Here is a 16,918-nt window from a genome sequence, read left to right on the forward strand (position 1 = left end):
CTGAAAAATATGTAATTGTTATTGCCAAGATGAAAAGGAGTGTGATGGAACTACACATTGTGAAATCTATTATTAGCAATGACATTCCCTAAAAAAAGTCAATTTACAACTGTTTTCACAAATTTAAAGGAAGGTGGTTGATGGCTGAAGGGTCCCATTGAAAAGAGCAGGCCAGCCTCCAACAACGCAATGCATTTTGCGTCAAAGGATTAATTACAAAGGATTTGACTCCTTTGAAGACTTTTCTTTACATGATCATCTTAGTACAGGTAACAGAAGTGCCTGAAAGAAAAACGTGTCATTTATTGAATAACTCAGGGAACAGCAAACTTACGTTTGCCTTCTGGAGCTCATTACAGAGTGACAATCACAGAAAAGCACCGAAAGGCCATAAATGCACCTCCCGCCTGATGTTTCCATCTCCTCTACAACCTGCCCTTCTCCCACAGCCATGGGCACTCTCCTCGAACCCGCCGGAGCTGGCCTTGCACGGGGCCTCTTGAAGTCAGGCCACGCTGACCAGCAGGAACGGGAGACCCCGGTCCTCATTCTTTCTGCTCAGCTGGAACCGGCCTCTTCGTAGCCCCCACCCTTCATGCTGCTCAAAATCCTCAGGACTAAAGAGAACAAGTCTCCACGCCCTTCCACCTGACAGCCACCTTCGGAATCTTCAGGAACAGTCCGTCACCCCATTCTCCGGCCCTCCCCTCCGGGCCGCACGAACGGTACAGGACGGCTGGTTCTCGTTCCTCCTTCGCAGCAGATGAAGAGAATGCGATTTGACCCGGTCCACCGGGGGCCCTCTGAACCGACACCGTGAAAGGGCACGACCGCAGCGCTCACTGCACTTGGCCGCGCGTTCAGTCCCCAAATCGCGCCCGAGCGCTTACTAGGTGCCGCCGGATCCGCCGCACCCGCCCCGCAGAGCCCCGGCCGCACGCCGACCTCGCGCGGGGGACTAGAGCCCGCGCTTCCCCTGCCGGCCCCGGCCGCTCGGCGCGCGGGGGGAACGGCCCTTCCCTCCCCGCGGAGGCGCCACTGGAAGTCGGGTGGCCGCGCCGCGCGGGGCCGGAACTGGCGGCCGGCTTGGCCGGGGTCCCTCTGCCCGCGCCCGGGTCCCCCGGGGACCCAGCCTCACGCGCCCCCGCGCCACCCCGACCGCACGCCTCGCGGAGGAGCGCGGGCGGCGCGGACTCACAAGGACTCCAGGTGCTTGAGCTGCTGCAGCTGCTGCGCGTCGTGCCGCCGCCGCTTCTGCTCTCGGCGCCGCTGCAGCTCCTGCTCGGCCGACTCCCGCGGCCGCCGCGCGCCTCCGGCTCGCGCGTCGTCACCCCCGGGCCGGGAAGACATCTCGGCCCGCGCGGTTGAGGCGACCCGCGGCGCGCCTGAGGCGGCCGAGGCAGCGAAGACGGCACTTCCTCCGCGCCGCGCCGCGCCCGGGCCGGCACCGCAGCGCCCCCTCCCGCCGTCCGCCCGGGCAGCGCCCTCCGTCTCCGCCGAGGCCTCCCGGTCCCCGCCTCCCGCCAGGCCCGCCGGCCACCTCCCCGGGCCGCGGCCCCAAGTCGGCGCTCGGAGCTCCGTGAGCCCGCCGCCTGGCCGGCCGGTGCCGGAGTTCGGCGCGCGACCCCTGGCGGCGGCGGCCAGGCGGGCGGAGGAGGCCTGCGGGACAGCCGGAAAGCCCCGCCCCCGGGACCGCCGGAAAGCCCCGCCCGCGGGACCCTGGGAGCGGGTGCGAAGCGACTTTGTAGTCCCGGGTGGGATTAGACTATGAGCGCTGCTGCTACGTGGTGCTAGGATTCAAACAGCTTTGAAGAAAGCAAGTCTCTACATAGAAATTCTCTAATTTTCCGGAGCATGGTTAAAACATAGCGTACAGTGTATTTAGACGTTTGGGTGCTGGGCGAAAAGCTGTATATACTGAGCGCTTTTTATGTGTTGGTCATTGAGCTAAACCCTTAAAAACGGGTGATTTAATCTTTAAAAACCAATTGCTGTTATTACCCTTGTAGATAGGAAGGAGCCCAGGGAGTTAAATAACACGCACAGGCAATAAGTCGTGGAGCCAGGATGCAAAGTGTTAAGTGCTTAACCAGGTTGCATTTTGAAAATGTGTCTGATACGTGAGGTTATGATAATTGTTTTAGCTTTAACATAATGGAAGAAACCACAACGGAAGTAAAAGTAACAGCATAGGGAATATATCCCTCAAATGTGGTGTTCAATATAGTTAATACTGAAAATATATGAAGAGTGCCTTCATATTTATTAGAGAAAATCCAAATAAACAAAGGCTATGAACACAAACACATGTTACACTGATTTGTCCATTTGTCCCATAACTTGGAAATCAGGTTTCCCTTGAGAGGGAAAAACTGGTACATATAACCAGTCCAGCTGTTGATGTAAGCTACCTGGCCCAATAAGTACCCTGTAAATACCTTGCAAGACATCTTCATCTAGTCAAGAATATTGTCTAAGGAAGAGATGTGACTGAGAAACAAAGAAAGTGTAACTTAATCGTGTTACAGAAGGAAGATGGTCTCTAGAACCTAGAAAAAGAGAACCAAGGTAAAATAATCAGGTGGTGTTTATCCAGTATTGTCCACTAAAGACACAAATTATATAAACACACATGAGTGTTCTGATCACTGGAGAAATATCCATCATTTGGAATAAGGCATGAAATTGACCAAACGTGGCCTCATCTCTTTTTTTAGTTGAAGTGTAGTCCACATACAATATTATATTAGTTTCAGGAGTACAACATATTGACTCAACGTTTATGTACATTAAGAAATGTTTAGGGGCACCTGGGTGGCTCAGTCTGTTGAGCGTCTGACCTTGGCTCAGGTCATGATCTCGCAGTCGGTGAGTTCAAGCCCCTTGTTGGGCTCTGGGCTGACAGCTGGGAGCCTGGAGCCTGCTTCAGATTCTGTGTGTGTCTCTCTCTCCCTCCCCCGCTCATGCTCTGTCTCTCTCTCTCTGTCAAAAATAAATAAACACTAAAATTTTTTTTTAAAATGTGTATCTTGATACTTGTTACCATCTGTCACCATGCAAAGTTATGGCAATATTATTGACAATATTCCGTGTGCTGCACTTTTCATCCCTGTGACTTATAGCTGGAAGTTTGTGCCTTTTAATCCCCTACACCTATCTCACCCATCCCCCGATCACTCCCCTCGAGCAACCGGCAATCTGTTCCCTATTACACTGTTTCTGTTTGTTAGGTTTTTGTGTTCTAGATTCCACATGTTCGAGAAATCATGGTATTGTCTTTTTCTCTCTCACTTATTTCACTTAGCATAATACCTCTAAGTCCATCCATGTTGTCGAAAATGGCAAGATTTCATTCCTTTTTATGGCTGAGTGATTTCACTGTATGTATGTGACACATCTTCTTTATCCATTCATCTATGGATAGAGACAGGTTGTTTCCATATCTTGGTTGTCATAAATAATGCTGCAAAAGTTGGCCCTATCTTAGGGAAATACCTTTCAAGACTAGCTAAGATCCTCTGCTCTGATTCCATTCCCACCCAACAACATCCTGACAGTGTATTATACCAGATCCTAATATGAGGAGAAAGGTGTTTTTGTCAGATTTGAGTACTGGGGTGAGTAGAAAGGTAGTTCTTCTACTGTAGATCAATAACTTGACATTGCAATTTGTAATTTAATATCTTATGACTATAGTTATTGTGGCAAATGGTATTATTCAAGTCACCTACAATAATCTCTCCCATGTCACTTGTTTTCTACAAATGACCTTGATACTCTTCCCATGGAGAGGTGGGGTCTATGCCCCTTCCCTTGAATCTAGACCAACCTTAGTGATTTGATTGTAACCAGTAGAAAGTAGTGGAAGTGATGCCTCATCATTGTAAAGATTAGGTCAGAAAAGATCCGATTGTTTCCACTTGGTTCTCGTTGAATATGTGCTCCTAAAGCCTTAAGAAATGTAAGCTGTTCAACTGCCCTGAAGCCACCATACTGTGCTGAAGCCCAAGTTAACTCATGAGGAGAGATCACATGAAGCGATCTCGAGACTCAATAAACAGAGGAATGCTAGGCCACACCCCAGTGGCCTAATCACCCCGAAACCCTAGTCAGATGAGTCCATGGTACATAGCAGAGTAAATCCAACAAACAAACAAAGCTGAAGCAGAATTGTTCCTCCCCTCCTCAAGAAGCCTTGTTGATGGCCAAGCTACGCTCCTAAATTAAAAAAAAAAAAAAAAAAAAAAAAGGAAGAAGAAGGAAGAAGGAAAAGATAAAAATAAAAGACATCAAATGTTCTCCAACCATAACCGGTGGTCTTATAGCAATCCAGCAAATAATCTGAATACCTTGGGATATACTTCTATGCAGAAACCAATTGGGTTGGGTTTCTGTCACTTGCAATCGAAGGAATCATGACCGATTCAAGTATTTGCTTAACACAATGATTTGATCTCTCCCTGTAAGGTGGTGCTAGGGGAGATGGATACAAGAAGATCCAGGGATTGATAGTGCCACTTTAGCAAGTATCGATCAAGACTCTTTGGAAAATACCAACCGATCAAAATCCAAATCAAACTGTTTTAGGGGAAAAAAAAATTGAAGGAATTTATTGAATCATATGTGTCAAATGTCATGGGGTTGAACTTCAGGAATGGCTGCATGTAAGGGCTGAAATATTATCATTAACAGCTTCTCTCTCTTCACGTTTCTTTTGTATTGCTTCAATTTCGTGTTGTTTCTCTCACTGTGGGGGCAAAGATGGCCACTAACTTAGCAGCCCCAGATGAAAGAAACTTTCTCAGTTCCAATAAGACGTCCGTGTATTATACTCATCGGCTTGGTAAGGATTATGTAGCTGTCATAGAAACGGTCACTGTGATCAAGGAGATGTAGTACTCTGGCCAAACCAGTATCATCCACCTTGATTCACAGGGGCAGGATTAACAGACTGGGAAGGAGAGTTCCTCAAAGTGAAATCAAGGTTCTGTTAACAAGGGAGAGAGAGACAGAGAGAGAGAGAGAGACGGAGTGGAAAGGGATTCTGGACAGGGAAAAATAGCAGATGTACAGTTCGGTAGTCTGACAGCCTCTCCCAATACCACCTCCTAGTCTGCATTCTGGGCATCTCTGTTTGATGATTAACATGTTAGAACTTATAAAGCAGTGAAAATCTTTTGATCCTTCCCTCTATGTGAGTCTGGGTTCTTTGTGTATTTTGATACCAGACAGAATTTTCCTGGTCATTAACCCAGTGTGATATGCAGGGTGTTGCAGTCACTTCACAAAGGCCTGATGGACCCCCATCCACCCAAAACTGGTTCACTGTCAAGACTGATGATGCCACAAATGCATCAAGAAAGTAGGAAGAAATTTGTTATTCACATATTGATACTTTCTGGAAGAGCAGTTCAGACACCTAAGCTAGTCCAAAAATGACTTCAGCAAAAGTAAGGTGACTGGCCCTGGGTTTTATTGTGTTTAGGGGGTGAAACTGGGTGAGTGTTCAACCCCACACACAGCCCAAGACTTTGTGTAATTTGAACTCCCCACCCCCACCCCGGTGCCACTTGGACTTTCCTATCAGCTCAACCACATGTGGGCCAGAAGCGGAAAGTGGAGATGAGGCTTGAAAATTGTCAGTGGTCAGCATCAAAACTGGAGTCAGATGCTTTATTACACAGCACCACCTCTCAGACCCGTTTCCTCGTTGTGATGATAGACTCAATGTAGTAGCAGCTCATTCATTAACCAGGGAAACAAACAGGAATTCTTTCCCTATTGCTTATAATGCTAAAACATTATTCTTACCTTTCCCCCATTATTTGTGCCTGTAGAATCTGGAGGGGTGTGCAGGTACAGTTTCTTTCCAGAAAGAGAGTAAAGTGATTATTGCCCAACCATGAATATGTAGGGAATCAGCCTTCACTTTGTACTAAAGCACTTAACCCAGGTGAGAGATGCTTTATTTGTATTCCCTCCCTGCTGTACCCCCTGCCTCAGTTTTTTTGTAACCACTACTCCATCCTAAGATACCATATTCATTCTCAAGGCCAGCCAAAGGCCCTCAGTGTGGGCCCAATTGTGGAGGGGTGGCTGCTGACTCTGTTTTACTGGTTATGTGTTAAGCTTTCCAGACTAGAACGATGTTAAAAAGACTGGACTTTCTCCTGCTTATATCGATCACCTTTCGCAGCATAACTTTGATACCATTATTTTGTTCACAAGGTGTATTATTTTACCTACCTATTTTTTGCCAGAAGAATCTAGATGAGTGTATTGTCATTCAAATAATTCATAGAAAAAGGAATGTAGCGACAGGTTCAGGGTAGTATGAAAAGAACCTGCAGGTTTGGAGATGTTGCTCTATTTACATCAGAGAGGAAGCTCTCCCTGACATTAGGCACAGCTGCTGCCTTGTCGGATGCCCCTTTGCAGATGCAGCCCTGGGCACACTTGGCACAGCCCGTGGGGCAGCGGGAGCAGGAGCTCTTCCTACAGGATGTGCATTTGCAGGAGCTGGTGCAGGTGTGTGAGCCCCCGGTGGGGCAGGAGGAGTTTGGGTCTATTTTGGGGTCCAATGCAAAGTGGTGAAGGGAGGCACTTGGGCTGGCTGGAGGTGTGGTGGTCCACAAGGTGTATTTCTCTAGTTTTTATCTTACTAGTGACCTTTCTCCACTGGGAAGATGGAGGAAGGTAAAAGGTGAGTAAAAGAGAAAGACCACATTCTGTTATATATTAAAGAAACACTGCTAGCTTAGAGGGTAGGATGCAAATCTGTCTTTTTAAAAATTAAAAACACCAGATTTCAAAGAATTCTCTTGGTGAAGTAGGCAGTAAGCTCCCAGAAATACATGTTCACAGTTCTCTGCGGCACAGTGGAAACATGTGAGAGACCCTGCATTATTTCTAACAATTTTAACTGGTATTCCAGTAACAGTTTAGTAACTAGTCGGATTGCAGGAAGAATGTCAGACGATATGCTTTATTTGAGGCTTGCAAGTAGAGAAGACTGAGGGAAGAAGGGGAGACACCAAATGTAATTGGTAATCTGTGCCAAACCTTGTTCGTTGCCAACCCAATTGTCATTTCCCCTTTTCTTCCTTGCTGGAAGCACTCTGATTTTGTTCAGGAGTCTAAGGTAGCTGTCTACTTCAGGGGAGGCTGGTTAGAGAGTAGAGACCCCTTCCATCCTTTTTGGAGGTGAATCTTGATTAGTCTTAAAGCAAACGTAGTAACCCTATTCCTCTTCCATTGATTGGTTTAGCAATGGACACAAGATTCAATTTTAGCCAATGAGACGTGAGGGGCGGTCTTGTCCGAGGAAAGCTTTATAGAAAGTTCCTTGATCTTAATAAATGATACTTGGAATGATACTAAATGATCCTTCCTCCCTCAGGATGGTTCTCCCTGCAAGTGGTAGCTGGATCTGGGGCAGCCATGAGGGGACAGCAGTGAAACCCCAGGCTGACTGAGGAGAGGAAATCATTCAGCTCTTGAGGATGTTTTAGAGACATTTGATAACCAGTCCTGGAGCTGCTTTCCTATTCTGAGAGACAGTATATTTCTTTTTGGGTTAAGTGATTTTGTGTTGGGTCTTCTATTACTCATAGATAAATATGATTCCTCACATTTACATTGTATTTTGCAGACTTCTGCCCCTCATAAACTGCTTCAGTTGATCTTTACAGAAACTCTGTGGAAGTAGGCAAGACATTTTACAGATAAGAAAATTGATTGCTCAGAGAGTAGGGGAATGGGTGGCCCTACAACCAAGGGCATCTGATTTCTAGTCTAGGGCTTTTCATCAGAGCATATGGTAATTCCAGGAGTGTTGTCATTACAACGGGTGGGATAATTTGCTGTAAGCTCTTGGGGAGGGAAGAGAGAGGGCGCTGCCGCAAGCGAGTTTCTCCTGCTTCACATTTGCCTCAGGCCAGCTCAGATGGACTTTCCAGTGATGTTTTTCTTAATGCTGGCCTTTTCTTTATCCCTGCTTAGTGTGTGCCAAGCTAAAGTTAACAGCTTACTTAGCTTAGCCTCCAGGGTTTACTACTCTTGGAAGATCTGATTCATGAGACTTCTTTATTTCAGGCTCAATGAAAAGTGGAATTCTCTCTTTATTGCCTAGCTTGATTTTCCCGATCAACTTCCTGTATAGAGGAGATAGAACAGAACCTAGTTTTCTGACTTTCATCCAGACCAACCCTTTGCCAGATGTCCCTTTTCTTCCTTCTCTTTGCTGTTCCATGCCTCCATTGACCTCAGACTTTTTGGATGTTTCTCTTATTCTGTCCTTTTCTTTATTTAAATATTTATTTATTTATTTATTTATTTAGAGAGCAGGGGAGGGGCAGAGAGAGAAGGAGAGAGAGAATTCCAAATAGGCTCCACACTGTCAGCACGGAACCCAGAACAGGGCTCGAACCCACCAACCGTGAGACCATGACCTGAACTGAAACCAAGAGCCTGATGCTTAACTAAGCCACAACAGGCACCCCATTGTTGACTCTTCTTGAGTATATATTCAGTTTTGAGACATGGGAAGTCCTCATAAAGTCACCCTCAGAAACTCAATGGAAATATATATTTTTTAAGTTTCAGCTTGGGGGCACCTGGCTGGCTCAGTCAGGTAAGCGTGCAACTCTTGATCTTGGGGTTGTGATTTCAAGCCCCAAGTTGGTGGTAGAGATTATTTAAATAAACAGTTTAAAACAAAGTTTCGGCTTGATTTTAATTAGTTCTTAGGATAATGCTATCACTAAAGCCAAGAGGTAAATTTTCTCTTTGGTAGATTGCTATAGAAATCCAATGCAAAGAATATATGTTGGGATTTAGCAATGTTAAAAAGCGCACATACTGTTTGATTAGATAATTAACTTTTTATAAAGTTTTTTTCTTAAATTTTATTTATTTTGAGACAGTCAGAGACAGCATGAGCAAGTAAGGGACAGAGAGGAGAGACAGAGAATCCCAAGCAGGCCTGGCACTGTTAGTGCAGACAGAACCTGATGTGGGGCTCAAACTCACTACTGGTGAGATTACCACCTGAGCCGAAACCGAGAGTTGGAAGCTCAACCAACTAAGCCACCCAGATAGATAATTAGATAGATAGCCACCCCTAGATAATTAACAATTTTAAAGGAATGACAAGAAATCAAACCGCCAGGAGGCCCTAAAAGGCATAATGGAAGGGGCAGTCACCACTTAGCCTACCTCTTCCTACATCTGTCTTCTATTCTGTCCTGGAGTGTTTGCTCTCTCACACTATCGTAGGATTTTAGAATTGGTGGAAGTCTTAGAAATCAACCACTTCATTTTACAGAAGAAGAAACTGAGGCCCAGACAGGTGACATGTGTCACCCACAGTCACAGGAAGGGGGTGGAAGATTCCTGTTTGTTTCTGTGTAAACTGGGTTATTTTGATAAACGTGTAATGCAGTCATTAAAAACCAACAAGGAACACTGAAAAGTACAAAGAAGAAAGCAAATCATCACCCCAAATTCAACCACTTACAGATAACCAGTGTTAATAGGATGAATTATATTCATAGGTTTTCTATTTCCATAGCGTTAGCTCTGTTGGGAACAATGAACATTTCTTCAGTGCTACATGTAGTTTCTCATTAGATTCTGGGATCTAATGAAATCCATAATTATCTTCTAATTACCATGTTTTATCTTCATCTTACAGAGCACACAGAGACCGTTTATTAATTTGCAGAAGGTCACCTAGGTAGTGCATATAACGGTGTATTATTCCCTTAATAAACTGATGAATTCAATTTGCTCACATTTTATTATTTTGTATTTATAAATTAGATTGGTGCCCAGTTTCTCTCTCTGTCTCCCCCTGTGTTGGCCAGACCTTGGTATCAGGATTGTTTACTTCCAAAAGAAGCTGAGAACCCCTTGGTGATTTGCTCTCATTAGTCCAAAATTTTAATAAATAAGAACAACCGATCCTAAGAATTCATTTAAGTACTCTAATCAATTTCTTGGGGCTTCTCGGTCTCTATTGTGAAGGCCAATCTAACTTAGTCACGTGTGTGGGGCCACGTGAGATGTTTGCTACTGAGTACCAGCTCACAGTGCATCCACTAATGGCTTGCGGGAACACTCACAGCAACTTGAAACTTTCTCGTGACAGCTGTCAGGGGAGTATCACAATACATGCCTCTCCCTTTCTCTTTAAGTATAAAAGACAATCCTGAAAAAAAATCCTGAAGAATGGTTTCAGTCTTTTTTCATGTAGAATCCATTCTTTTAACTAAGTAAAAAACAAAACATAATCATCTAAGATTCCCTCCCTTCTCAAAGCAGCCAGAAGTAATTGGATCCGCGGCCACGTAGGAGCTTCTGGTGGCGCTAAATCTGGGGAGTCTCCAGGGACAGGCGGAGACGGGCCAGTCTGCCGGGGCAGTAAATGCTTTTCTCTTCCAACTTTGGGCCAGAGCCCCGTCCCGAGGAGTTCACGGTTTCTCCCTCGGGGACAGGTTACCTCTGAAGTTGCCAGGCTCTTCCCAGGGCGGGCCAGTTCGCAGGGCAGGGCAAGGTGGGGCGGGGCAGGGCAGGGCAGGGCCAGAACAGATCCGGGCAGCGCGAGGCGCAGCACACCAGCTAAGGCGCGCGGCTGCGGCTCCTCCCCTCGCTCGGATGTGGCCGGGGGGCGGGGGGTGGGAGAGGGGGGTGGCGGCTGCCGCCCGGGGAGGGCCGGGAGTCTTTTCCACGTTTGCAAACGCCGCGGCGCGCCCAGCCCGGACCCGCGCTGCCGGAGCTCCGCACTCCCTCGCCGGCTCCACGCTGCGCCCCGCGCCCGCCCCTCGCCGCTGTCCTCGCCACCCCTGATGGCATTCAGAGCCCGGGGCTGGAGGCCTCCGCCGCCGCCGCTCCTGCTGCTCCTGCTCTGGGTGACCGGGCAGGCGGCGCCCGTGGCGGGCCTGGGCCTCGACACGGAGCTGCAGATCGAGCGGCGCTTCGTGCCGGACGAGTGCCCGCGCACCGTGCGCAGTGGCGACTTCGTGCGCTACCACTACGTGGGGACATTCCCCGACGGCCAGAAGTTCGACTCCAGGTACCGCGCCCTGGACGCCCGGCCGGGCCTCCGAGGCTGCAGCGCCCACTCTCCCGTTTCCTTCTCTCCGGACAGGCCTTTCCCTCCCGACGGACCTCCCCCAGCTCCGCCCAGCGATCCCCGCGCTCCTCCCTCTCCCTCCTCCTACCCAAATGCTCCGCGACCCTAAATCTGTCCTCCGCGGGGTAAGTCTACCCGCCCTAAAGCTCGCTTCGCCCGCCCGCCCGCCCGCCCGGGACCGGAGCCTTGGATAGGTCCTGGCACAGAGGGGTTGGAACAGTTCCCATCCTCCCAGCACATTCACACAACGCGAAATCTATGTTAAATGGCCACCCTGCAAGTAGACCCCCCTCCCCCCAGGAGTAAATGTTGATGTCTGCTTGCCACCTCCCTTTACTGGCCTTTCCGCAGGCCCCTTGAGTCAGACGACGTCTCTCGCAGTTGATGATGATGATGATAATGATGAGCTGATGATAGCAGTCGTTACATATATGGAGCTATTACACTGTGTGCCAGGGTAGTTCTAAGTGCTTTGCGTATCATGAACCCATTTAATTCTTAACAACAGTTCTCTTAGGTAGCTACCACTATTTTGCCAGTGAGGTTACTTGAGGCCACTGAGGCTAAGAAACTTAAGTGGAGTCCAACTGAAAACCAAGTGACGGTCCAAGGCCAGGGTCTGTGCATAAAGCTACCACTGTCCTTCCTTCTCCGCTACTGGGCGTGGGGTAGTCCAGAGCAGGTCGCTCAGCTTTGCGCTGGGGCCCTGGACCATGCCCACGATTCCTTCCCTCTAACTCTGCCCCGGGATCACAATACCTGCCCCCAGCTTCTCTCCAGTTGAGCTTTAGGGTTAAGAGGTCTCTTCCTCCAGCTACAGTCAGCTCTCCTCCCCAAGACATTGTTCCAAACCCAGGTCTGTGCCTGCACTTCTCTCAGTGAATCACCAGACGAGACAAAGAGAACTGTTTGTTGAGCATTTGCTGTGTGCCCTTGGCTGTGCTAGGCTCATTCCAGAAGTCATCTTAAAAAAATACTCTTACCTTTCTTGACTTTGAGTCAAGACAATGAGTCCAGACAATGAGTGCGTTTACAAAAGCTGTTTAGTATGCAAGTGGCACATAGCAAATGCTTAGAAATAGTCATGTTTACTATTGTTTCAGTTGCTTCTTTTTATTTTTAACAGCTTTACTGAGCTATAATTCACATACCATACAATCCACCCATTTAAAGCATACAATTTGGTGGTTTTTAGTGTATTCACAGGGTTGTGCAACCATCACAGCTATCATTAGATAGCTAGAACGTTTTCATCACTCTAGAAAAGAAATACTGGACTCATTAGCAGTCACTCCCCTCCCCTCCAGCCCTAGGTAACCACTAATGTACTTTCTGTGTCTACGTGGAATCATATAATTTGTGGTGATTTATATCTGGCTTTTTCACTTAGTGTAATATCTTCAGGGTTCATCCATGTTGTGGCATGTACCAGTGCTCCATTTCTTTTTTATGGTTGTATAATATTCCACTCTACGGAGGTTCCACGTTTTGTTTATCCATCCATTGGGTTTTTTTTTTAAGTTTATTTATTTATTTCGAGAGAGAGTGGGAGAGGTAGAATTAGCAGGGGAAGTGCAGAGACAGAGGGAGACAGAGGATCCAAAGCAGGCTCTGTGCTGATAGCAGACAGCCCGATGCGGGGCTGAAACTCACCAACCACGAGATCATGACCTGAGCTGAAGTCAGACAGTTAACGGACTGAGCCATCTAGGCACCCCTATCCATTCATTAGTTAAGGGTCATTTGTATTGCTTACACTTTTTGGCTAATGAACATTTGTGAACAGGGTTTGGTGTGCAAATATGGTTTTCTTTCTTTTGGATATATACCTAGGAGTGGAATTGCTGGGTACTGTAGTAACTGTGTTTAACTTTTTGATGAACTGCCATACTGTTTTCCAATGTGGTTTCACTATTTTACACTCCTGGCAATGGATGAGTGGTCCTAGTTGTCCACATTCTCCTCAACAACTGTAATTGTCTATCTTTTTTATTCTAGCTCTCCTAGGGGGTGTGAAGTGGTATCTCATCGTGGTTTTGGTTCACATTTCCCTAGTGGCTAATGATGCTGAGCATCTTTTCATGTGTTTATTGGTCATTTGCATATCTTCTTTCATTTGCGTTTTTAGTTAGAAAATAAAGAAGGGGTGCCTGGGTGGCTTAGTCAGTTAAGCGTCCGACTCTTGATTTCAGCTCAGGTCATGAGCTCATGGTTCCTGAGATTGAGCCCTGCATTGGGCTCTGCGCTGACAGTGCAGAGCCTGCTTGGGATCCTCTCTCTCTCCTTCTCTCTGCTCCTCCTCTGCTCTCTCTCACTCTTTCTCAAAATAAATAAATAAAACTTAAAAAAAGAAAAGAAGGAAGAATTTCCTGCTTGTGCTGATGATAATTAATAATTCCTACTATAACAAGCTGATACTTTCTACCCTCTAGCTTGGCAGCCACTGTGAGGCAGTGTGGGACAATGGAAGACATTGGAAAGAGGCACTACCATCCCTTCAGCCAATATGCAGTGTCTGCCCCTGAAGAAGGTGTCCTTCCCTGTCCCTACAGCTTATGGTCCAGGCCATTACACAATGTGATATGTACAGAAGGGATAATAGCATATGCTTTTGTTTCTCGTGTAGAGTCCACACAGTTCTTACCACATACCTTTTGATATATGAATTCATTTAATGTCAAATGAATTCATTTAACCTCACAAACAGTGAAGTAGGTAACTCAACAACAAACGAAGAAACTGAGGCTCAGAAAGTTCAAGTAATTTGCTCAAGGGATCTGGCTACTAAGTGGTAGAGTGAGGTTTTGAACCTAGGCAGTGTAATGTCTATGGCAGTATATATAGTCTATGGCCCGTAGTCTATGCATATATATAATGAAAAGAAGGCAAGGAGCTGTGGAAAACACACAGAAAGCTTAACTGTATGTTATGTGGGGATGGAAAGAGAGAGAGTGGTTGGGATGGAGTTCCAGGATTGCAAAGATAAGACCTGAGGATGATTAAAATTGACCGGGGCTGAGCTGAGGGGTGAGGGCTGTGGAGAGAAGAGAGGGTGTGGCTGATGGAGGGAAGAGCCTATGCAGAGGTTTGGCGGTGGGAGTGTTGTGTAGGGGAACGTGAAAGCTGTTCACAGTGGCCTCAGCTTGGAGTGGCAGTGGGGGAATGACTGAGAGGGAAAAGAAAAGGCCAGAGGAGTCTGGGGAGGAAGGCTGGGCCCAGCTTTGGGAGATCTTTTTTGCTTGGCTATTGAATTTGGACTTGTCTAGGACAATGGAAAGCCACTTAAGAATTTTAGTCATGGGGGTGAGGGGTCAGACTTTTCTGTGGTTGCTGTGTGGACAGTGGAGTGGAAAGGGCAGGATGCATAGTAGGTGTTTCATTAGTGTGAGTTTTTCTCCAGGGCGTCCATTCCTTTGGGAATTTATGAAGTATTAAGGCACAACTTTGCTATTCCTGCCCAACGAGCTTAGGGAAGGAGAAATCAAAGGTGTTTTGGGTTCTGGCTACTGATTTGGAGGTTTTGCTCAGAAGAAAATGGCTGTCACCCTGACCAGAGTTGTAAGTCACAAAGGGCCTCTGTTTCCACAGAGCTTTCTTCCTCTGGGCCACTGGCTCGGGCATGGTTTCATTTTATTTTGGAGCCTCCGTGGGCCTGTTAATATGTTCCTGTGGCTGCAGCTCCAGATCGAAGTCGACAGCGGTTTCCCAGCTACACTTTTTAGGGGGCTCCTGCTCTCACTTTCCAGCTCTTGGGAGCTCCTTGTTAGCCACTCCTGATTCAGCATTTTTAGAAGTTCTATAGCATTCCTAGCAATAAAGGTGAGGGGGATGGTCTCTTTGCTCTGATTTCCTTCTGGAGACTGAAATTTACCATGTTGCTGTTATCGTTAGCAGGCAAAGCTAGCCTCTCGTCAGTTCATTCACAGCCTCCAGGCTTGTCTGCAGACACTCAAGGTCCCGATATTCAGTAAATATTATCGTGTGTCTACCACATGTCCTGTCGGGTGGGCTGCTCTAACGCAGTGGTGTTCAAACTGTACCTGCATCGCAATCATCTGAAGAGATTATTGTACACAGTTCCTGAATCACTAGGTCTGGGTGGGGCCTGAGAATGTATTTGCCTTTCTAAGTGCACAGGTGATGCTTTTGCTGCTGGTCTGAGGACCACACTTTGAGAACTATTGCTCTAGGGGACCCTGGGTGGCTGAGTTGGTTAAGTGCCGACTTCGGCTCAGGTCACAATCTCGCAGTTCGTGAGTTCAAGCCCCGCATTGGGCTCTGTGCTGACAGCTAGGAGCCTGGAGCCTGCTTCAGATTCTGTCTCTCTCTCTCTCTCTTTCTGCCCCTCCCCACTCATGCTCCGTCTCTCAAAAATAAATAAACATTAAAAAAAAATAAAAGAGAACTATTGCTCTAAAAAAATCAAAGACTTATTAACAGACATCAGATTAATTTTATATATTCATTCATTCATTTATTCATTCCATTCACTCAACAAATATTTATTGAGTACCTGCTGTTAACACCTGGTGGGTATTGAGTGAAGGGATGTTAAGGCTCACCTTCTCTGCAGGATTGGTTCTGAGAAGAGCCAGGGAGCTGGGCAGCACACCAGATGGTGTCAAGGTGTACTGGAGGAGTTAAGTAGTGACAGGGAGACTAGTCAGGTCATGACAAGGCTCACTTAGGCAGGGAGCTTTTTATTTTCCCAGAGAGAGAGAGACAGAGAGAGAGAGAGGAACTGCGCTCTCCTGCCTGAGTTGGGGAGAAGGGTAGAGGGAGGGGGGAGGGGAGAGAGAGAGAATCCCAAGCAGGCTCCACTCTCAGTGTGGAGCCCGATATGGGGCTGGATCCCATGACCCTGGGGTGGTGATCTGAGCCAAAATCAAGAGTCCGTCGCTCAGGGGACCTAGGTGGCTCAGTCAGCTGAGCATCCAACTCTCGATTTAGGCTCAGGTTGTGATCCCAGGGTCGTGGGATCGAGCCCTACATCAGGCTCTGTACTGAGCGTGGATCCTGCTTGCAATTCTCTCTTTCCCTCTGCCCCTTGCCCCCACTCCACTCCGGGCACTTTCTCTCTCTCTAAAATAAATAAATAAACAAATTTTAAAAAAGAGCCATATGCTTAACTGACTGAGTCACCCAGGCACCCCAAGCAGGGAAATTTTAAAAGTTTGAATTAAAAAAAAAAAAAAGTTTATTTATTTATTTTGAGAGAGAGAGAGAGAGAGAAGGAGAGAGAATCCTAAGAAGACTCCCTGCTGTTAGCATGAGATCATGACCTGAGCCAAAACCAAGAGTGGGAAGCTTAACAGATAGAGCCATCCAGGTGCCCCTAAAGTGTGAATTTGTATGGCAGCTCTTCCTCTGGAAAAGCCACGTGATGAAAGGGAAGCTGCTGCTGGAGTCTTAGCCCAGTGTGGCTCTCCTGACTTTAGGAAAAGAGCCTACCCTCCAGGCAATTCTTCTTAGGATCTCCTGAGGTCATTGGCAGGCTTACTTAGCTGCAAAGACTTGATACATTGCTTTTAACTTTCATTTGTGAGTCATTGTGAGGGACTGTGCATGCGTATTGATCATTTAATTTGGCTATATTTTACTCACTAAGAATAAGATTTATAGAGATCTAATATTTTAACTTCAGCAGTTGCTGAAAGACAAAACTCCGCAAGAGCAGTGCAATGATTTCACTTTGCAGAGGTTTTCTCTTAATCATATTTTAGCGTGCCAAAAATCATCCAGGCCAACGGCTCACATTTCAGGGTCTGATCCTCTGTGAAGGTA

At 46.9% G+C, this 16,918-nt stretch overlaps 2 protein-coding genes across 9 annotated transcripts in view; one reads left to right on the forward strand and one right to left on the reverse strand.

The window, feature by feature from the left end:
• LOC102967435 (retinitis pigmentosa 9 protein-like) overlaps positions 1–1,407 on the reverse strand; it is a 37,583-nt gene extending 36,176 nt beyond the window's left edge. For 3 of the 8 annotated variants that reach the window (XR_006211925.1, XM_042969577.1, XM_042969583.1), the window contains exon 1: positions 335–898. Coding sequence is in view for 7 of the 8 variants with exons in the window: in XM_042969577.1 (XP_042825511.1) it covers positions 335–549 (215 nt within the window). In the remaining variant the exon portion in view is untranslated. Of the gene's footprint in view, positions 1–334; positions 899–1,198 lie in introns of those variants that run through there. The other 5 variants (XM_042969591.1, XM_042969599.1, XM_042969605.1 and 2 more) reach the window with 5 other exon arrangements.
• Positions 1,408–10,699: 9,292 nt separating this feature from the next.
• The window catches only part of FKBP9 (FKBP prolyl isomerase 9), a 42,252-nt gene continuing 36,033 nt past the window's right edge, over positions 10,700–16,918 (forward strand). Inside the window, exon 1 of the mRNA XM_042969515.1 lies at positions 10,700–11,074. Within this exon, the coding sequence (XP_042825449.1) occupies positions 10,848–11,074 (227 nt within the window). The 5' untranslated portion in view covers positions 10,700–10,847. The remainder of the gene's footprint in view (positions 11,075–16,918) is intronic.

This window comes from Panthera tigris, chromosome A2, assembly GCF_018350195.1.
Source record: "Panthera tigris isolate Pti1 chromosome A2, P.tigris_Pti1_mat1.1, whole genome shotgun sequence".
Lineage (NCBI taxonomy): Eukaryota > Metazoa > Chordata > Mammalia > Carnivora > Felidae > Panthera > Panthera tigris.